The sequence below is a fragment of the Homalodisca vitripennis genome, chromosome 4 (genome assembly GCF_021130785.1).
Source record: "Homalodisca vitripennis isolate AUS2020 chromosome 4, UT_GWSS_2.1, whole genome shotgun sequence".
Classification (NCBI taxonomy): domain Eukaryota; kingdom Metazoa; phylum Arthropoda; class Insecta; order Hemiptera; family Cicadellidae; genus Homalodisca; species Homalodisca vitripennis.
In genome coordinates this window covers 94455582-94476544 of record NC_060210.1, presented here as the reverse complement: position 1 = coordinate 94476544, position 20963 = coordinate 94455582, and the positions used below count along the sequence as shown (strand labels likewise).

The 20963-nt window shown below is 33.9% G+C and overlaps 1 protein-coding gene across 5 annotated transcripts in view; it reads left to right on the top strand.

Annotated features, from left to right (window-relative positions):
* LOC124359796 (electron transfer flavoprotein regulatory factor 1) overlaps positions 1-14747 on the top strand; it is a 52051-nt gene extending 37304 nt beyond the window's left edge. Inside the window, exons 1-4 of one of the 5 annotated variants that reach the window (XM_046812836.1) lie at positions 805-956; positions 5088-5125; positions 6930-6982; positions 13937-14747. In XM_046812836.1, the coding sequence (XP_046668792.1) occupies positions 6944-6982; positions 13937-14185 (288 nt within the window). In that variant the 5' untranslated portion in view covers positions 805-956; positions 5088-5125; positions 6930-6943 and the 3' untranslated portion in view covers positions 14186-14747. Of the gene's footprint in view, positions 1-699; positions 719-804; positions 957-5087; positions 5237-5294; positions 5809-6929; positions 6983-13936 lie in introns of those variants that run through there. The other 4 variants (XM_046812837.1, XM_046812834.1, XM_046812833.1 and 1 more) reach the window with 4 other exon arrangements.
* The last annotated feature ends 6216 nt before the right edge of the window (positions 14748-20963 follow it).

Sequence of the window (20963 nt, the reverse complement as noted above, 5' to 3'; positions counted from 1 at the left end):
AATCTTATACCGTAATAATACTCATTTCATGATGAAGAGGTTAAATATTAATAAACATAGAATACAAGTGAGTAAGCACCGAGTGAACAACAGTGAGTTGAACACCGTTGTAAATAATACAGTTATTGCTACGGATAAAGTATATAATTGCAATAACAATTAAACCCACAATATTTTTAAAACTAATAAATTAGTTAAATTAACTTGGTTCTTTCGTAAAGGTATTTTTATTGCACAATAAACTAATTTATTGAGTTAATACGATATCGGTGAGCCAATGCGCCAACTACAGTTCCGGCAGAAACGTTCACTCATCACTTCATACGCTACTACAGGCTAAACTAAACTTCCAATAAAAAATGATAAATTACAAAAAAAATATTCATCTATTTTCACACAACTTTCTCGCTGACAAATTTTGTCTGACCAAAAAATAAAAAAAAATCCTCGCTTACTACTTTTTTCTTGTCATTGTAAACGCTATGTAAAATGTACACAATAATCAAAATTATTTCGAAATTTTTTTTTAATATTTAAAAATGTAACCAATAGATTGCCAATATTAAGAGCTTTAATTTGACGCATCTTACAGAATTGTACGACATTGGCTTCACTTTTAAATCGCGAGAGGAAGCCGTAAAGGTCAATGATTTTCGCAGTCTGTTTTCATACTCCGCCGGGACAGTTTTAATACAGCGAGACTGACTTTTTCATGCAGGTTAGTAGTCCGCGGCCTAGTGTACGGTTAAAAAACACAGCGAGACTGACTTTTTCATGCAGGTTAGTATCATTAGCATGTCGGTGACGTGAACCGAGGATTTTACCCTCTACCAAAACGCTCAACGCATCTAAAGAAGTTTTCACTTCAAAAATCTTTGACGGACAGCTTTGTTTATACTATAGAACAATTCTTTTACCGGTACTCTTTGTTTTTGAGAGTGACCAAACCAACCAGCAACCAGACCACTTTTCTAAATTCAAACACAACATGACACCACTGAATTTTCAAAATTATCAATATGCCCAGTATACCACCAGAGAAACAATTAGATTAGCAAAACAAACTGCATGGCAAAACATATGTAATTTAATTAGGTGAAAAAAATACCACCTCTTATACATGGCAAATAATTAAAAAAACTAAAAAGTAACAATAAACTTGCTATTAACATGTCAGATATACAATATAATGAGGAAACTATGTAATAGTTTTATTATAATACAACGAAAAAAACCGAACTTAATAATACAAGACTATGTCCCGCATGAAACCGAACTTAAGCCCAAAATAAATTGGAATACAAACCAAAATAATAATCTGGAAGTTAACTTTACTACTATTAAAGAATTACAAATAGCTATAAATTCCAAAAATAAAGATACGGCCCCCAGGACCAGATGGCATTACATATAGCATGTTAAGACATATGCCTTTAATAGCGTTTAAAATATTTACTTAATATATACAATATGATTTGGAAATGAACAATGTAACATCCCAGAGGTATGGAAAAAATTTAAAGTAATAGCCCTGTTAAAACCAAATAAAGAAAAAAACATTTATCCACTTCATACAGACCGATATCACTCATACCTTGCATGATGAAAATATTTAAATACTATGGTAAAAAAAAACAGACTAGAATGGTTAGTTGAAAAGCACAACATTATACCCAGTTTTCCAATATGGGTTTTAGAAAAAAAAACGAGGCTGTAACGATTACATTCTTAATCTTATATGCGACATCAACATAGCTTTGTCACATAATGAAAATATAGTTGTAACATCGTTAGATATATCTAATGCCTATGACAAAGTTTATATACCAACATTATTAAATAAAATGAACAAAGTTGGGATTTCCAAAAAGTAGATTTGTGACGTACTTGTCAGAAATGGCTGATGGATAGACAAATACAGATGATTACGCCAAAAGCCAATTTTACAAGACAAACATGTAGGGGCTTACCCCAAGGAAGCGTGTTAAGTCCTCTATTTATTTTCTATTTATGTAGCGGACAAACAATGTAACAATTGAAAGAAACGTAAAGTGCTTACAATACGCAGATGATATTGTAATATATTCTTGCGGTAAGAATAATGATATATTACATGAAATAATGCAAATGCACCCTAAATAACATGTGTACTAACTTTGAAAGCATTGGCCTTGAATTTTAATGCTAGTAAAAGTAATACCATCAATAATTTCCAGAAAAAGAAATAATGAATTGAGAACTGCCTTTTCCTTATTCACACCGAAAAAGTGCCCATTGTAGACAGTCTAAGGATACTAGGCATTATAAGTGGATAAAGCTTTTACTTTTAAACCCCAAGGTAATTCTAAGCAATATATGGGTCAACCTCGATTTTTCTCATATTACAATATAATGTTCCAACAGTCAATTAGAAAAGGAAAATGACTAGAATTTCTTGCCGGAAAGCATTATAGATATAGGGAGGCAGGCAACCGCCAGACGATAATATATTGCTTAGAGTTACCTATTAGTGATCAGGGGCACTGACGTGATCTGGGCTTCAAATTTGGAACTACTCGAGTAAATTTTTTTCTTCTAAAAGAGCAAGCAGCGCTAAGCGCTGCGCAGCGGGCAGGCATCGTCCAGTGATCGTTTTTTTTTATTAAAAATTTCTGATAAATTGTTTATTACATATTACAATATAATGTAGGTAATGTATGTAAAAACAATTTTAAACACATAATTACATGCTGGAAAGCAAAGTAAACCAATATAATCCGCCCAATACAAAATCTCCGTATAAATCTGGTAAAGGAATCTGTGTCATTTTCCTTTGGCCTGAATCAATTCAGTATGGACAAAGATCAACGCACGATGCTTGCCCCGCTGCGCAGCGCTTCGCGCTGCTTGCTCTTTTAGAAAAAAAAATTAACTCGAGTAGTTCCAAATTTGAAGCCCAGATCACGTCAGTGCCCCTGATCACTAATAGGTTATTCTCGCGGTTTGCCTGCTCCCTATAACTGCTTTCCAGCAAGAAATTCTAGTCATTTCCTTTTCTAATTGACTATTGGAACATTATATTGTAATATGATTTGCCTGCTCCCTATAACTGCTTTTCCGGCAAGAAATTCTAGTCATTTCCTTTCTAATTGACTATTGGAACATTATATTGTAATATGAGACAAATCGAGGTTGACCCATATATTGCTTAGAAATTAATTACCAACCCAAATTAACAATGTATTCAAAAAAGTGTTTAAAAGACCTAAATATAATTAAATCAATAACAGGTGGTAGATTACGGTGCACACCCAGATTTTGCCCTACAAAATATACAAAAGTTTAATAAGATCCAAAACTAGACTACTGTTGTTTTATTTATGGTAACCTACCTTATAGTGAATTGAAAAAACTCAATTTTATACAAAATCAGGCTATGAGAATTTCATTGGGTGCTTTTACATCTACACCAATTGTTGCACTAGAAATCGAATCCTCCCTCATGCCCATTAAACTTGAGAAGACAAATGCTTACAGATAGACTTGTATACAAGATTGTCACAGAAAAAAACCATCCTATTTTCAAACAGCATTAGTTATCTAAAAAATCTACTCTGCACTCATTCACAATACTGGATACATAAGAAACAACCACTGTATATAAATTCTTACAACAATATAGAACAAGATAACCCTAATATACAACACTATGGACAACAACACAACATATTGGGATTTTGACTTGCCCTTATTTATGACAGACAAAATAGTTTAAATGTATCTCAACCTTAGAAAATTATAATCAAAGTAAAAAGGAAACAAACATAACCTATCTGAGACAATTGGTCAATGAAAATGCTTAACCTAAAATTTGGCCATTGTTTACAAGTATTTACGGATGCATCAAAGACTACTAGAGGCGTGGGCATTTGCCCTTCTATATACCTCAACACGGCATAGCAAAAATGTACAAAAATTAACAGCACATTTTCCTCGTACAACGCAGAAATGCTTGCAATATATAAAGCATTGCAGTTTATTAATGAAATAGACGAAAATAATATCATAGTTTGCACTGACTCACTATCATCTGTTCGAGCAGATAGACGCGGTGAACGGGGGCAAAAGAACAGACGGATTAGTAACTTGACATTTTCAAAACAGTACTATCAGAAGCAAAAATATAAATATTATGTGGGTTCCAGGTCATAGTGGCATAAACCATAATGAACATGTTGATAAATTAGCAAAACAGGGCAGTTATAGAAGGAATAGAGCTAAAAAATTCATTTATTCCCCATGAAGATTTTTTAAAAATCTTCAGAAAGAGATATTATAAAGAAAAAGTAAATAATCAACTAATATCAACAAACAAAGCCATTTTGTACAAACACATTTTAGACATCACTAAGCCCAACCCATGGTTTAAAAACACATAAAATGGAAAAGAAATGACATAGTAAATATTAATAGAATGAGATTTGGACATGCTAACATCAACAGTAAATTATACAAAATAAAGAAATATTTTACACCCCTCTGCCTTAAATGCAACATGGGAACTGAGGAAACAATATGACCATATCATCATTAGATTGTCCCCAATATGAACATGCTAGAGTAGAATTAAATAAAATCAAAACAGACATTTCAAGATAAAAACACATCCAGTGAAAGACATTTTGCAAACTAACAACACAGACATTTACAGAAAATTATGCGACTTTTTTGAACATAATACAAAAAACATTTATAAAACACAAGAACATTTATGTATACCTATTCACTGGGATTCTTCATCCGTGGGTCGTCCCCTTTCGGGTTAGAAATGTCATATAGACCCATGACGAGAAGACTCCCTTTTAAACCTCTATCATACTTTTAAACTTCCCTACATCCCACTTTTTACTAATATTATACTCCTAACATGAACATACATTTATGTAACTAATATTTAAATGTAATTTTTTCAGATGTAAAAGAAAAAGAATGACCCTTTCAACCACAAGAAGAAATTTTAATTATAAAAACTCAGTGGGACCAACGGGGGGCTAAATGACAAAGTCATAGCCTTTAAAGAAAAAAAAAAAATAATAAAAAAAAAATAAAACCAGACCACTTCAAACTTCAAACCAAAGTTGTCATTGTCAAAGTCAATATTGTCTATGTCATATTTTATCACATTTTACAACATAAGTTAGCAGATCGTTGAGGAGTATCTGTATATAGTCAAGTAGTTTTCATTTTAATAACAAAGGTTTGTCCATCTACTATTAAAATTTTGTTAGAGAAATAAATATAATTTTAATGGACTGTTTTGAGTACACAAGGGTTACTTGGTTATGAGTTGCAATCAATTGTGGTGTATTTCTCATAAACCAATTATTATTTTCAGGGGTAAAATAATATTATGATTAAATCATAGGGCTACTAACATGAAGTGAAGTGTGGCCAACATAATCAATTACCATTTATTGTATCATAATTTTTTTAAGTAATCACTGGGCCTAGCCTAGTGTTATTTCAGCTAAGATTTTAAGCATAGCCTATCAGGAAAATGTAAAATTAACGGCCGAAGTTGTAAAAAATGGGTTTTGCATTATTAACATTTTGCTATTGTTCTGAACAAAACAAAATAAGGTTACAAAGGATGATAATGAATGTTATAGAATATTAATTTTGGAACTACTTTTATCACACAGAAAAATATTTCCTTGTTCTTCATCTATGCTGGCATGATTTAAGAATAGACTTTATTTGACTTACTGTGAAAATGAAATGCCATTATGACAATTGGATCTTGTTTTCTGCAGCTCAAAAGGGATGTAGGTGAGAAGGAGGCAACTCTGTTCCTATCTACTATTTGTTATTATTTTATCTAAGTATGTTGAGATTATCTACCTTTTCCAACGTCACATCAAATTGGTTTTTTATTAATTTTTGGTTTTTTATTTACTATCACTTGTTATGCAGCCCTCTTATGACACTCCATCCTAAAACCGGATTCCTCCGGTCCTCTGTATATGGACTTCGTAATTGAAATATAAGCTAAAATTTAAATAGGGTAGGGTACGATAAGCGGACCTGGTTTTTTATATCGAAATTGGCAAACGACATTACTTAATCATAACCATCGATACTGATTAATTATTTTGAACTATTAACTTAAATAATCTATATATCAACAGCTGTAAACACTCTAAAATAATACACGTAGGATAATATTTCAATTTTACATAAGTAATTCTGATTATTAAAAATGGCAGTCAATTTTAGAAAATTAAACGATGTTGCTTTTTCGTGGCTTCAACATGTTGGACTCGTACCAAAAAACCCATTATGTGAAATTTGTGGGAAAGAAACAACTGTAACTGTGAGAGGAGTAAATATGGTTGTCTTCAGTTTTCCTAATTTTGGTTATAATAATTTGTTTGATCACTGTAAATATTAAATCCATATTTTAATTTAAAACATATGATTGTTATTGAGGACTACTATAGATACTTTTATATCAATTGATAGTCTAGGATTTGAGATGCGAATATTAAGTATCGATGATTACATTCTTTGATATAAAAAACCGGGTCCGCTTATCGTACCCTACCCTTTAAATATGTTAAGAATTTTGTGAGGAATGACATGGTTTAAAGAAACCAATACAAACAGTGTAGTGCAATAACCAAATAAACCATAAGAATCCTTGCTTTTAAAGCTTAATATTAAACAAAAGATTTTCAAGTCTATCACGATATAGCAAATTAAATTCTAAATGCTTACACAGCATGGCATATTGGAAGGATTTTTCCATTGCTTGCATATTATGTTGGTGTAATATTTAAGGAGTTAAATGTAAGTTAAAGTGTTAAAACCTTGTAATTTTATACTGAAATTTGCAAAAAAATATAACATTTTTTATATTACTTTTCATGGTAAATCAAATATGATTCTAGGGACTGATGAAGACATGGCACAGCGTCAACAAGTGATTCGGCTTTATAAAACTGTGAGTTTACAAACACTTAATTATAAATAAATGCATTGTACTGTTCATACTTGGTTTTATCGATTATTACAGTAGTTAATCTTTGATAACTAAAACCTGAAGGCACAGGGAAAAAAAGTCTAGCTATAGAATATTTTGAGTAAACAAAGTATAAATTACTGAGGGTGAAATCACTTATTTAGAGTTAGAGAAGGCTAAGAACATTATTGAACTTGTTTAGATTGTGTTGCTATGTAGTAGAGTTGCGTAATTATTTACTAAACTGATCACGTTACATACAGTACAGCATCTGTCATCTTACTACATCTAGAACAGTTTGAAGGGGAAAAAACTGTATATTGTATTGTAAAATACATGGTAGGTATCATATTCACAAATGTAAATGATGGCAAATCCCTAAGCAAATTATAGAGAACTGCATTAAGAAGATGAACTCATAGAGTGAATAACAACAACAGAATGACATCGAGTGGGTGGGCATTGCATGAGAAATGGGACCGGACCTATCGTCTTGGATTGCCATAAGAAACCTGAACAGCTCAAAAGTTACACTGAAATCGCAGTGCGCGTACTTCAAATTTACTTTTATTTTTAATACTTGAAACTGACCAATAACTTTGTTTTTTTGCTCACTAATAAAAGATTATTGTAGGATGGTGAGAGTAAAAGCTTTATTGATTGTAAAAACTTTAAATGAATAAAAAAAAACTAAAAATGGAAATTTAATTTTGAGTAGCGACATGAACAAATTGTTCTGTGGGGATTTGTTTCTTTTATAAAACAATTTGTAATTAGATTCATTACTACATGATAAAAATAAAATAAAACTGATACAGAACTGTCATTTATTGTTAAACAAAAATACTTAGTTGAACAATACAAAAATATAATATATATATATATATATATATATATATATATATATATATATATATATATATATATATATATATATATATATTAACCGTGAAATAAATAACACGTTAAAAATCTTTTAACTTTATTGCCCTTAAAAGGTGATTATTACTTTTTTTAAATGATGATTCAATCTTCATCTGTCAATGTCATATTGAAACATTTTGTGTAGTGGTGCATTATTACAGTGAAATACTTTATAAAAATAACCTTAATCAACAGGATCAAATTATTTTGATCTGGTTCCTAAAAACAATGTTTATGATGGATCAGAACAATGCTGACACATTTTCTAAGCACACATTACTTTGTCTTGTTGAGAAGATGTAATGGAACCATTTGCTACTAAGCATTTGATGGTAGATTCACAAATAAACAGAGTCTGGTTGCACTTGATATTGTTTTATTAATTCACCTCTATTTTTGAAACTAATCTAACTATTTTTTTTTATACATTAGGCCTAACAATCAAGATTGACACATCTTTAAAAAATGGTTTTAAGTTTAAAAGATTTAAAATGTAACCTACTACACATTCATTGTCACATGCAATGTCATACATTTTTCCGAAAACATCATAAATTCCTCATCTTGTCATTTTCATAAGCTACCAACATTTATAGGTCGTCTTAGTGTTAATTTCACTATCCTGGCATGGCATGAACGAATTTATATCACATGTTTTATTGGCTTTTCTATTTAAAAAAAAAAAAAAAAACTTTATTCAAAGCCATTGTGTTCCCAATGTTTCATGTGTGACTTTTGATTTTTTATGGAGTAATATTCTGAATACTTATTTTCATACTTAATTCTCTCTCAATGCAGGCTAAAAACCAATAAAGCTTGTCTCTCTGGGATCTGGTTATTGAATAGCAAAAACATCTTCCATATCAATTATGCAGTTTTTGGCTTTTAGACTCCCTAATACTTGCTATACTAGTGGTAATAATAGCCAGTTGTGTCAGATTACAAAGAACTATATAACATCATTGTCAGCAACACAGGACGAGTTAGATCATTGTCACAGCTGTGGAGCGTGTGTCAGTCGTGCTCAAGAGCATGCTCACCCTCTGCATACACCTACTTGGATCAGTATGGCTCTTTGTGATTGGTTTCACTCATTGCCACACTTGCACAGTCTATGTTATTCTGTTGTCACTGGTGGTGAGGAGTGAGGAAGATTATTGTCACAACATGGAAATTTACATGGCAATTAATTGTTTGTTTGTATACTAATGCCGTTGCTGAACCGATGTATTAAGGTTATTAATTTCAAGTTACAGAGGTTAATTGATTGGAACTGATTTATAGAGCTCGGTTTAATAAGAATTTAAAGGTACAGAGGGTTAATTTACTGTTTCAAACAATTAATTTTAATTATCAGTTTCAAACAATTAATTTTAATTATCAAGACTCATCAAAGTGTTAGTAACTCAATATTCGAGTTGTAAGGAAGTTCAAGGGAATTTTAAAATATTCAACTTATTAGGGATTTTGTGTTTTTGAGGTTCAAGTTACTAATGTTTGAGTGTGGTAACTCTTCATCTAATAGTTAGTGGATAATAGTGTAGTTCAGTGGTTCTCAACCTTTTGTGTTTGGCGACCCACTTCCAAATGTTTTTTCACATTCGCGACCCATCCCTCACCCGTGATTTTGTATATACTTATGTATATTATGTATATATAACATTAATATAAAATACACATGATTTATATTTATATACGTGTATAGAAAAAAAAGTAAAATGTAAATAAATATGTACACAGCTTAGTATTGAAAACATAGAAAGAGTTTATTGGTTATTAAAGATTACAAATAATTTTTCTATAATACTAGTGTGACTTCTGGCATTGTTTTGACTGAACAAGTAATTCAATGTCAGGATTAAAATTAGATATTGTGAGGCGTAAATCACTTTCAACGTCCACCAGTCTGTTTCTATACTTATTCTTGATGTGAACCAAGGTTGAAATGGCACGCTCACAAAGATATGTTGTCGAAAAAAACCATTAGGAATCTCATTGAAAATTTTGACATCTTGAGAGTGGGATACCTGGAGAAAAAGGCAAAATTGGGAACACTGGAAGTAAGAAGAGCAAGTAGGAAGCTCAGAAATTTTAATGTAAATATTAGTGTTAAAAAAACTTTTTGTGTATTACAGAAAAGTTTTAAGTATTGGTTTATGTGTTTTAAATGTAAAAAAAAATGTTTGTTATTGTTTGGAAGTGCATAAGATACAATCTATTATTAATTCTTACAATTTCCTTACCTGTCTTATAGTTTTGTGGGGCAGTTGTTCCATACCTAACTTGTAACAGTATTGATTCCAAATTCACCCAACTTCCAGACAAGGATATGTGAACACTACTTGATTGCAGGTTGATTTTACATTTGAGGAGGTAACATGCAAACAGGCTTAAGTCACACAAAAATCAAAGTTGAGTTACATGTGCCAATGCATTGTTCTGTTGTAGCCAAAGTGGTTTATTCTATCTTTTTCATGCACAAAAAATTATTTCCAGTGGTAAAAGCATGTTAAAAACCTCCTTTACATGCAAAACAACTTATTTCCACTGTACTGGTTCATGCAAACCAACTTATTTCCAACCAACCAATAGGAGTGCTGCAACTGCCACTCAGCTGACCCAGTTGAGTTTTACAAATGTGTAGGTTATGTGAGGGTTTTGTATTGGAAGTGTTTGTGTCTACTGGTTAGGCTGACAAAGTATTATTTTACAATTAGTAGTTACATTATTATTTCAAGGATAATGAATGGTGCAGATGGAAGTTTAAGTGTTGGTGAAGGAAATGAAGGGACTAGAAAGAGAAGAGTTACAGGAGGAAAAAGAAAAAGTGAACACATTACCAGGTATGCAGCTCCTAAAAGAGCCCTAGTTTTTGTACCGTGTAAACACAACAATAAACGTTTCACGTGCGTAAAAATAAGACCTAATGACATTAAAGCTTTCAAAGAAGAGTTTTATAAAGTTCCAGACAAGAAAAGGCAAGACAATATAATTGCTAGTCTGATTCATACAACACAAATTAAAAGACAGGCCTAGGCCGGCAAACTAAAACAAAAAGAAAAAACCTGGCCCTGAGCAAAAGTAGGTTACTCAATACAATACTTTTTCCCAACTGTGTCTGGTTCTAAAACCTCTGTATGTTTAAAGTTTTTTCGCTCTGTTACTGGTGTTGGAAAAACTAGAATTAAAAACATAGCAAAAAAAGTGCATTTTGGGGTTGCTGTTGAAGAGAAAAGAGGAGGGACACAACAAAAAATAAGAACTATCTGAAGAAGGAATGTGTTAGAGAGTACCATAAAGAAACTCAGAGGAACTGAATCACATTAATGCAGAAAGAAGTCCAAAAGATTATATCTGAGTAGTGAGTTAACTATTAGTAAACTAAGTAAAATGTATAATGATCAGTGTGAAGTGGAGTTAAAAGTGAAATGCAGCATGTTTAGGAGGATTTTTGTAAATGAGTTTAACATAGGTTTTAAGTCACCTGCCTCCGATACTTGCAGTACGTGCTGCCTACTCAAAGAAAAAATTAAAAGTGCAACAGCACAGTCTGCTGAAACGGCGCAGCTAATGGTTGAAAAGCGAGTTCATTCTAGAAGAGCTAAAGCGTTTTATGAGTACATGAAAATGGATGTTCCTCATTCTATTAGCCTTTGCTACAATCTTCAACAAATCCAGCCACTACCGAAAACATCGATTCAAGAAGCATATTACGCAAGACAAATTGGGTTTTATAACTTTTGTATTACTGATCTAAAAACTCAAAACCTCATATTCTACACTTGGACAGAGGAGCAGACAGGGAAAGGCAGTGTCGAAATATCATCGGCTCTCTTTAACTATTTGACAGAAGCTGATTTTCAGGGCTGTTCGGTACTAAGGTTGTTTAGTGATGGTTGTGTTTCTCAAAATAAAAATAATGTTGTCCTGAGAACACTGATTCATTTTTTGGAAACACTCAAAACATCAATCCAAAAGATTTTATTGTATTTCTCCATACGCGGACATAGTTTTTTACCTGCCAACCGTGTGTTTGGAAGAGCAGAAAAGCAGATGCGAAAAAAACCCATAATTTTAACTAAACAGGAATACAATGACATTTACAGTGGCATAGGTAAGGTAAGATTACTAGGAGAAGATTGGCCTTTACTTGATACTAAAAAGCTCAGTGAATACTATAAGGACATCCAATCAATTAGTGAACTGAAGAGAATTGAAATACGCTACCGGACACAAGAAGAAATAGAACACCTCCAAAATAAAGGAAAACGAAATTCTTACAAAAAGATTGTGTTGGTAAGAGGTTTGAAAAACTACAGGTATTAAGAAGAAGAGTCTTTTGTATCTTTGAGAAAGAAAAGGAAAAAGAATCTTAGACAAGTGAGACTGGAAGAACTCCTACTTCATCATGTGTTAACTAAAGAAAAGACCAAAGATGTTGACAAACTTTTGAAGAAAATGTTTGGAGAGGACTGGTCTACTTCTGACTCACGCCTTAATTGGTACAAGAGTTTGATTTTTTATGAACCCGCTACAGCAGCTGCTGGTGAGGAGCAGGGAGAAATGTGTGACTGCCTCGACGATGAGCGCTGTGACTTGCATATTTAAAAAATTGTTTGTTTCTTGCCTTAACTACTTATTTTGACAATGTTTGTCAATTAGATAAGGCCTATTTTATAAAATTAGAGTTTGTCCCAAAAAACATTGTTCCTATTCTTACGCTGTGACTTGGCACTTGGACATTTAAAAAACTGTTTGTTTGTTGCATTAACTACGTATTATGACATATTTGTCACTTAGGTAAGGTCTATACTATTATTTTATAAAAATAAAATTTTGTTCAGAAAAACATTGTTCTTTTACTTCACTGCTTACATGCAAATTGGCTTATGTCCACAACATATTACATGCAAAACGACCTATTTCCACTGAGTTCGTGCAAAAGGTATTATTACCAAAACAAAATCAATTTTTTAAGCTACTGTTTAAGCTGGCCTAAAAATGAGTACTTGAATCTCATGTTTGGAACCAATACTATTGCACAACTTTGATTAGAACTCATTATCCTTTTTCAGAGCAAAGCTACAAGTTTTATGCTCTCCCTGAAAAATTACTTATTTGTGACTTAAGCTTGTTTGGATTTTACCTCCTCATTTAGTAAACTTCATATGGGGCTGCCCTGTAGGATCCTAGTTGTAATCAAACAGCACAAGTTTACTCTGTGCAAGTAGCCAGATATAAGGGGCCAAACTTGTCAAGAATACCATGCTTATAGAGAAGATTTTGTACGGAGTAATAGTGCATAATGAATAATATATTTTAGTAATCTCTAAACTCCTACTTCTCATGCTGTTACTTACAGCCTAATCATTGAGTGTTAAGAGTGTCCACAGCAAGGCAAGCCTCTGGAGTTGTGACCAGTTTGGAGAGGAACGTGGTAAAGTTCATGTGGACTGTGTTGATTCCCAGAATTTCGGTGCTGAGTTCCCAGCCGGTCACTTTCCTCTTGCTCTTTTCCCTAAAAGAAGAGTGACTCTTGGGATGTTGGAAGAGTTGGACATCCATTCAGGGGCTCATTCCAAATGATCCACACCGCTCATATAAACAATGAAACGTTTACTACAACTTAAAGGCTCAAACAGTTGAGTAGATGCTGCTGTTAACTGTATGTGTCACCAGATCACAGGGTGGCACATCACTCTCAATACTCGTTGAATAGAGTACAGATAGTGAGTGTGCTATAGGAACGAAGTATCAATAACACTAGTATTGTTATTTCTATTGCCAGCGAGATTAAACTCATGGCATCTGTCATCTATGTCAATAAAATTCCAATACCACTGTCAAAGTAGCATTTGGTCAGCCACCACATCATCTACAGAATAAAAAAGTAGGATCCAGATGTGTTGAGTGGCCATTTTTGCATTGTAGTATATTACAGTGTACACAGTGGTAGAAATTATGTTCTATTGATGTGCTATTTGTGTATAGTGTGTATTTGTTTTCTTTCAGTTGCTGTTTTTGGGTCGGGAGTATCCCCAAGGATATGATTTTTTCCGAACCCGGCTAAAGCGTGCTTTCATGAAAAATCGGGAAGTGGAGGATCCAGAGAAGATCAGCACTATGATTAAACATGGGGAGTATGTTATCAAGGAACTGGAAGCCCTGTACATGTTGCGCAAGTATCGAACACTCAAGCGACGCTACTACACAGACGAGCCAGTTGTCCAGCCCAAGACCAAGAAAGAAAATACTAGTTAGCACAACTGAAGGCTTGTAAGAGTAAAAAATTTTATACCAGTGCCAAGAGCTGCAGCATAGTTTGAAATATTCCATGAAAATAGTTGTAAAATTTTGAGGTTTGAGAGTAGAAACGTAACGTTGTAAAGGGACAAAGGCTGAATTTTGTTATATAATTTTTAATGATTTCTTGGATGAGCCATGAAGTAGAAATACTTGTAAGTCTGTTTCATAGCGATTTCATACAATCAAAAATTGAGTGTATCCAGAGTTATACTAAATGGAATGTTTGAAATGCACGTTCAAATTCTATTTATATACTCTTTTGCCTCAAAAAATATTCTTATTGTCTAAACAATGTTAAAATTTTATGAAATATGTGATTTGTGGTTGTTGAATGAACATTTATTTTAAATTAGTAACTAATTTTGTTTGTTATGTTAGCATTTTATTTTATTCTATAAGTATTTAATTGTTTTAAGAAAACTGTGATATTGTATTTTAACCGAAAAAGTAAATATTCTTGGAGAATGTGTTGTTATTGACTCCAAACATGAAATATTACAGTAAACATTACATGGTCTTTGATCTTCTCCTTAAGTCAAGAGGGGATCCCTGGAAAGTGTTAATGATACTAACAGCCCAGCAGTGGCTATTGGAAGTACTCAGTTTAATATAATGTTCAGATAAAGGATTTGTTTGGCTGAGACAATTAAACTTGTATAATTTTAATTTTTTTGTATTAATACATATTTTTTGTATTTAGAAGATTAACACTTAAATAAATATAACTGGATATGTATACAATTTAGAGGAACTAATATCTAGGTTAAAAATTGGTAGTATACAAGTTTGAAAGGATTTAAAATTTTCGTATCCTAATAATTATGTTACAAACAATTTCAAGGACTAGTATTTATGCTCTTGTTTGTGTGTCAAAAGGTTAAACACATTTTGACATTCTCAAAGGTGTGAAAAAATTGTTTGTAGAAGACTACTGACACTCTGCACTGAACAAACTTACAGACACACTACATGGTTTTACTAAAAGTAAATTCACAACATCTATGATTATTTTGATTGAAACAGTGATAAAAGACTTGAAGAGGGAACTCCTTGGGAGCTTCTTTGACTTCTTTAGAGCTTTTGATTGCTTGAGGCAAAATCTGATTATTACAAAACTCAATATCTAGGCTTTTTTGTTTGGTCTTTGGCATACTGGGAAAAGAGAAAAAAGATTGCAAAAGCTACAGGGGCTATCCAGAAAGTAGATTACGTTTTTATATAAAAAAAATAAAGTACAAGAAAAAAGATTGTATAATATACATTTGAAAGTGACACCAAAATACTATTTTTCAACATAGTCACCATACACATTTAGGCACTTATCATAGCGGTGAAGTAGTTTTAAAATTCTGCTGCCTGAGACTTTAACCAGGTAGTCACACCCTCCGACAGTTTTGTCATCATAAAAGCGCTACATCGCAAGCCAGGTCTTCATTGCTGGTAACAGGTAATAGTCACTGAGTGCAAGGTCCGGATTGTAAGGTGGATGTCAAAACACTTCCCATTTAAAAGCATCCAGGACTTTTTCAGTCCGATTTGCTGTGTGTGGTCTAATCCATTTTGCACAAAATGTATGGTAACTTAACTTCTGCTTAACATATCGTGTAACAAACTCCTTGAAATTTGAGGGAAATTAAATGAAAGTTCTGTTATTGTGAGTCGACGGTCTTCTTTAATCTCGTAGAATTTAGAAACAATTTCATCGGTCACAATGCTTGCCCCTCCACTTCATTCATCATCATCTACAGTCCGGTCATTTTAAAAACTAATGCACCACTAACACACTCCACCTTCAGTAATCACATTGATCTCATAAATTTCACAGAATTTGTAATAAATCTTTAATTGGTTAATTGTGTTTAGCCTTAAAAAACCATATTACCGACCACACTTCCCAACTCACGGGATTTTCAAATACATCACACATTTTAAACTGCTATTGTAAAACAACAAGGAGCGACAGTAACCTCTCACTAGCACCTGGTTAGCCACTGAACTGAGAAATGTCCTGACATTAAAATGTTTGTGATAGTCCTCTAGCGGCTATAGAGCGAAACGTAATTTACTTTCTAGATAGCGCTCGTATCTAGTGAGTTGATGGCAGATTGTAGAGCTTCAACAAACAATATAAGGTAACACTACACAAGTACAGTAATTGCAATCTCAGTAACCTATGTGCACACCAAGGTCACATGTCAAATCAAATCAAATCAAAACATCCTTTATTCCATATAACATATTACAATGCATTGGTTTGCGTCAACTTAGTACAATCATGTGTAGAGAACAATTTACATAGGAACAAAATACATAGGAAGGACTAAATAAATTACGTATTGCTATTAATGTAGTCATCTACAGAATAGAAACAGTGTTCAATAAGATAAGCTTTAAGCATTCTTTTAAAACAAAATAAATCCTTTTCAGCTCTAAGAGCATCAGGAAGAGCGTTAAAAAGGGACGTGGCATTGTAAAAGGTGTGATGTTTAAAAAAAGTAGTGGAATGGTAAGGAATATTCAGTTTATGTTTTTGTCGAAGACTGTATCCCGACTGAGGAACAAGGGACCGGAAAACACCATGGTTCTGCTGTAAGAAAATCAAGGTCTGAAAAACATAAATGCTTGGGAAGGTAAGCAATTTAAGTTCCTTAAAATCAGGCCTGCAAGTCTCCATTCGACGGATGCCAGCTACTATTCTCACTGCCTTCTTCTGCAAGACAAAAAAGCCGTTTTGTACGACAACTTTCCGATCCCCAGATTGTCACCGCATACGAAAGATAAGGGAAAATTAGAGCGTAGTAGGTTGTTAAGAGGATCGCAGCGTTTGTAAAAGGTGCCAGTCTACGAAGCACAAAGACTCCAGAACAAAGCTTACGTGCTACATAATCGATGTGGGATGAAAAATTCAGGTTTCTGTCTATAGACAATCCCAAAAACCTAACAGCTGTTCAGAAAGGATTTCCATATCATCGACCCAAACGCTGAGATTATTAATGCTATTAGATGAGATTGCGAATTCAACAATTGCGGTTTTAGCAGCATTTACCACTAGACCATTTTCCCTAAACCATTGAACAATCTTATTAGACTCCACAAAAGTGCTAACCTCCATGGCCTCACGACATTGGTTTTTCCATTACGATGGACGTGTCGTCTGCAAACAAACACAACTGGGCCTCCGCATTACAACTCCTGAGGTCGTTTACATATATAATAAACAGAAGAGGGCCGAGTATGGAGCCCTGTGGCACCCCCGCCTTAACGCTCAGCCACATCCGAGTAGCATCGCCTCACAGTGCCTGCAGCATCGATGAAGGACACTTCTACGGCCTGTCGACGATCCCTCAAATAAGATGAAAGCCATTGGTTCGCCACTCCTCGAACTCCAATGCCTTCGAGCTTTTCCAACATGATGTCATGGGAAACCACATCGAAAGCCTTTCGAAGATCGAAAAAGACACCGGAAGCAGACCTACCTCTATCCAAAGGCATTTACTATTTTGTTGATGAGCGTAAACATTGCATTGACAGTTGACGTCCTTTAACAAACCCAAACTGGATTCTCAAACAAAATACTGTTGTGATTAATAAAAAGACCATAATCTATTTAAGACTGCCCTTTCAAATATCTTTGAAAACGTTGATGTGATAGATATTGGTCTAAAATTATCGAGTTCATCCACTCTTCCTTTTTTAAGCAAGGGCTTCACAACAGAAAGCTTCAACAAATCTGGGAAAACTCCACCTTCGAATGAACAGTTAATAAGGTGAACGAGTGGGTCAACAAAACATTCACTACATGACATAAGCAATTTTAGATGATATCATGTCGCAGCCAGAAGACGTCTTTGGCTTCAAAAGACCTGATGATATCTGTTATCTCTCTCCTAGTAACTGGTGATAAGAAAAATGAAGATGTACACAATCCAGGCTGCACATAAGAATGAGGAATACTGGATGAGGTTGATGCTCTATTAGACACATCAATAAAGAATTTGTTTAAAACATGTTTGAGACCAGTTTTGGATCACTGATATCAAACTCCCTTGTCATCTTTGACGGTGCGGGGGGACATTACATGGAGACTGATTCTTCCCTCTACTTTCATTAACGATCTCCCACATAGTTTTTTGACTTTATTAGAAGATTTTTGTATAAACATCAAGCAATCTTAGATGACTTAGCAAGCCTAACACAAGACTTGTATTCTCTCTTCAATGATAAGTAATGCTTTCTCCTCCGATCAGAAGAATCCAAATCTTTAGTGAAGCAATACCACTGGAGAACCATATCTCTAAGTTTCAATTGGTGATCACTCAAGGACACTTTGCTGCGTGAGGCACCTTTGCGAACTCTTCTTTTCTTTTCAGGAAAAGCCTGTTCAAAATAAAAGGAGATTGAAAGATTGGAATAGACGCATTTTATCATTTATAGTCCCAGCCTCGTAAACATTAGACCACGTTTCCTTGTCAATTATTAGATATTTGAAAATACGGATATTATCATCAGAAAAACGATCGCTTGAGATAATACTTAGGATGACTTGAGTCACTTGAAGTGGGTAGTTTGACACTGATCACTAGTGCATGGTGTTCGGACAATGCAGTAATTAAAACGGAACAACTACAAACGTCATCAGAGAAATCGGTGTAAACATGGTCAATCAGGGACTTGGAGTTTTTAAATTCCCTGGTATAAGATTTTACCTTATTTTTAAGGTCATGAGAAGCCATGGTGTTAAATCAAGTCATCAACTTTACCATCAGACACAGACAAGTCGACATTGAAGTCGCCCACAACAATGGTTCTGATATCTGGACTTATAATTTTTTCCAGACATTCTGATAAACACCTGTAAAATGTCTCGTGCTCCTGTATTGAGGACGAAAAAGGGCTGTGGCTTATAAGCAGTGATTATCAAAAATGAGGTGTTACTAAGGTGAAACCTGGCAGCAGCAAGCTCGCACCTGCCTTCCAGACAAAAACGTGAGACATCTATTACCTCAGATTTGATTGAAGACTTACTATAAATACATACACCTCCCTTATGAAGAGTTTTTCGACAGTAGGCTGTGATGCCATTATATCCGTAGAAAGATGCAACTTCAAATTCAAAGTCTCTTAAATGGTGTTCCGAAAGGCAAATTATGTCTGGATCTTCAGATTCAATGAACATTTGAAAATGGTCAAACTTACTTGAAAGACCCTGAACATTATGGTGAACTATCTTTAGTTTGCAAGGTGAACTGTGCTCAGCTACAGTGGTAGGGTCATTTGAGACAGATCAGATCCTCTAAAAAATGTTCTCCTTGGGTGATATCAGATGGACTGCAAGGAACCTCCTCGGGCAGAATTGGCTCTTTTGAGGCATTTTCCTCCAAGCCAGGAATTACACTAACAGTGTCATATCCCTTTTTAAGACCGAAGGCAACAGAAAACACTTCTGAAAACAGAGTTCCTAGCTGATGGCTACCTTTTCTATTCAGATGCCTACCATCTCTGGCAAGATGTTGCTTCTTCACCCAACAATTTGCCTCAACAAACATTACACCAAAATTGTTGCACATGACATCCAGCTGATCATTAAAATCAAACAAAGCTCTATATGTTATATCAGACCTTACTAATATGCTATTAACAAAAACCATAGTATTAGGAAAATGGGTTTTGGTGGTGAACAAAAGGTCGGCCATGTCATGGAGGGCCTCACGCTTTCCATGGCCACCGTTATAGCCAGCCCCTCCATTATACCATCTTTTAAGATTGTTTGTTCCCACATGAAAATATATGACAGAAATTTTTTCACCAGTGTACTTCAACAATTTCTCTTTTATATCCTTAATTTTGCCACCCGGACAAAGTTCCACTATTGCTCCCTTCTTAAAGCTTATTTCACTTGCATATCGAATAATTGAGTCACCTATTAATAACACATTTTCATTAAATCTAGAGTTGTTACTTCCGTTACTCACATCTTCGACCAACAACTCACTTTGAAGAGTAGACTGATTTTTAGTCATTGTAATAGGAGTCATTACCTGTTCTTTCTCAGTCACAGACAGAGTTTTAGTGTGGCGCATTAATTTAACATGGTCTTTTCTTGAAATTTTTTTATGCTTTGACATTGAACTTTGAGATTTTTGTTTCCATGTTCCAGATACATTTCTTATGTAAGAAACTTGTACATCAAGTGGTTCTTGTGAACCTAAACTACTAAACTTATTACTACATTCAAAGCGAGCTGACTGCTTTGCAACCGGCATGAGTTTTATTTCGTTCCCTTTAGTTTTAGTTTTTTTTGTTTTAACTAACTTCCAGCAATTTTCTGCTGATTTCTTGAGTATTACAGGACTTACAATTTGTTCGGCATTATCACTAAAGCTATCAGCTCTTTGACAGATAGATTTTCTATTTACAGGAAGATCAACTACATCAGTTTTATTTACAGAGTCATCAGGCAAAACTCGACCCATCATGGAACCATTCGAGAAATGGTTTTTGTACATGAGAACAACAAAAATAGTTGAAAATGAACTTTGCATTTAGGATTACATTTATCCCACATTCATAACTATTGTTTTGCTGAGTGCAACTAACAGAAATCAAATTGTCAGGTGGGATTTTCAAGTTGGTAACAGTTGTAAGAGCAGGAAGGTCATTAAATGTTACTAGAGAATCTAGATGATAAGCCTGGTGTCTAGATTTGTCAATAAAAACAAGAGACCAGTGAGAA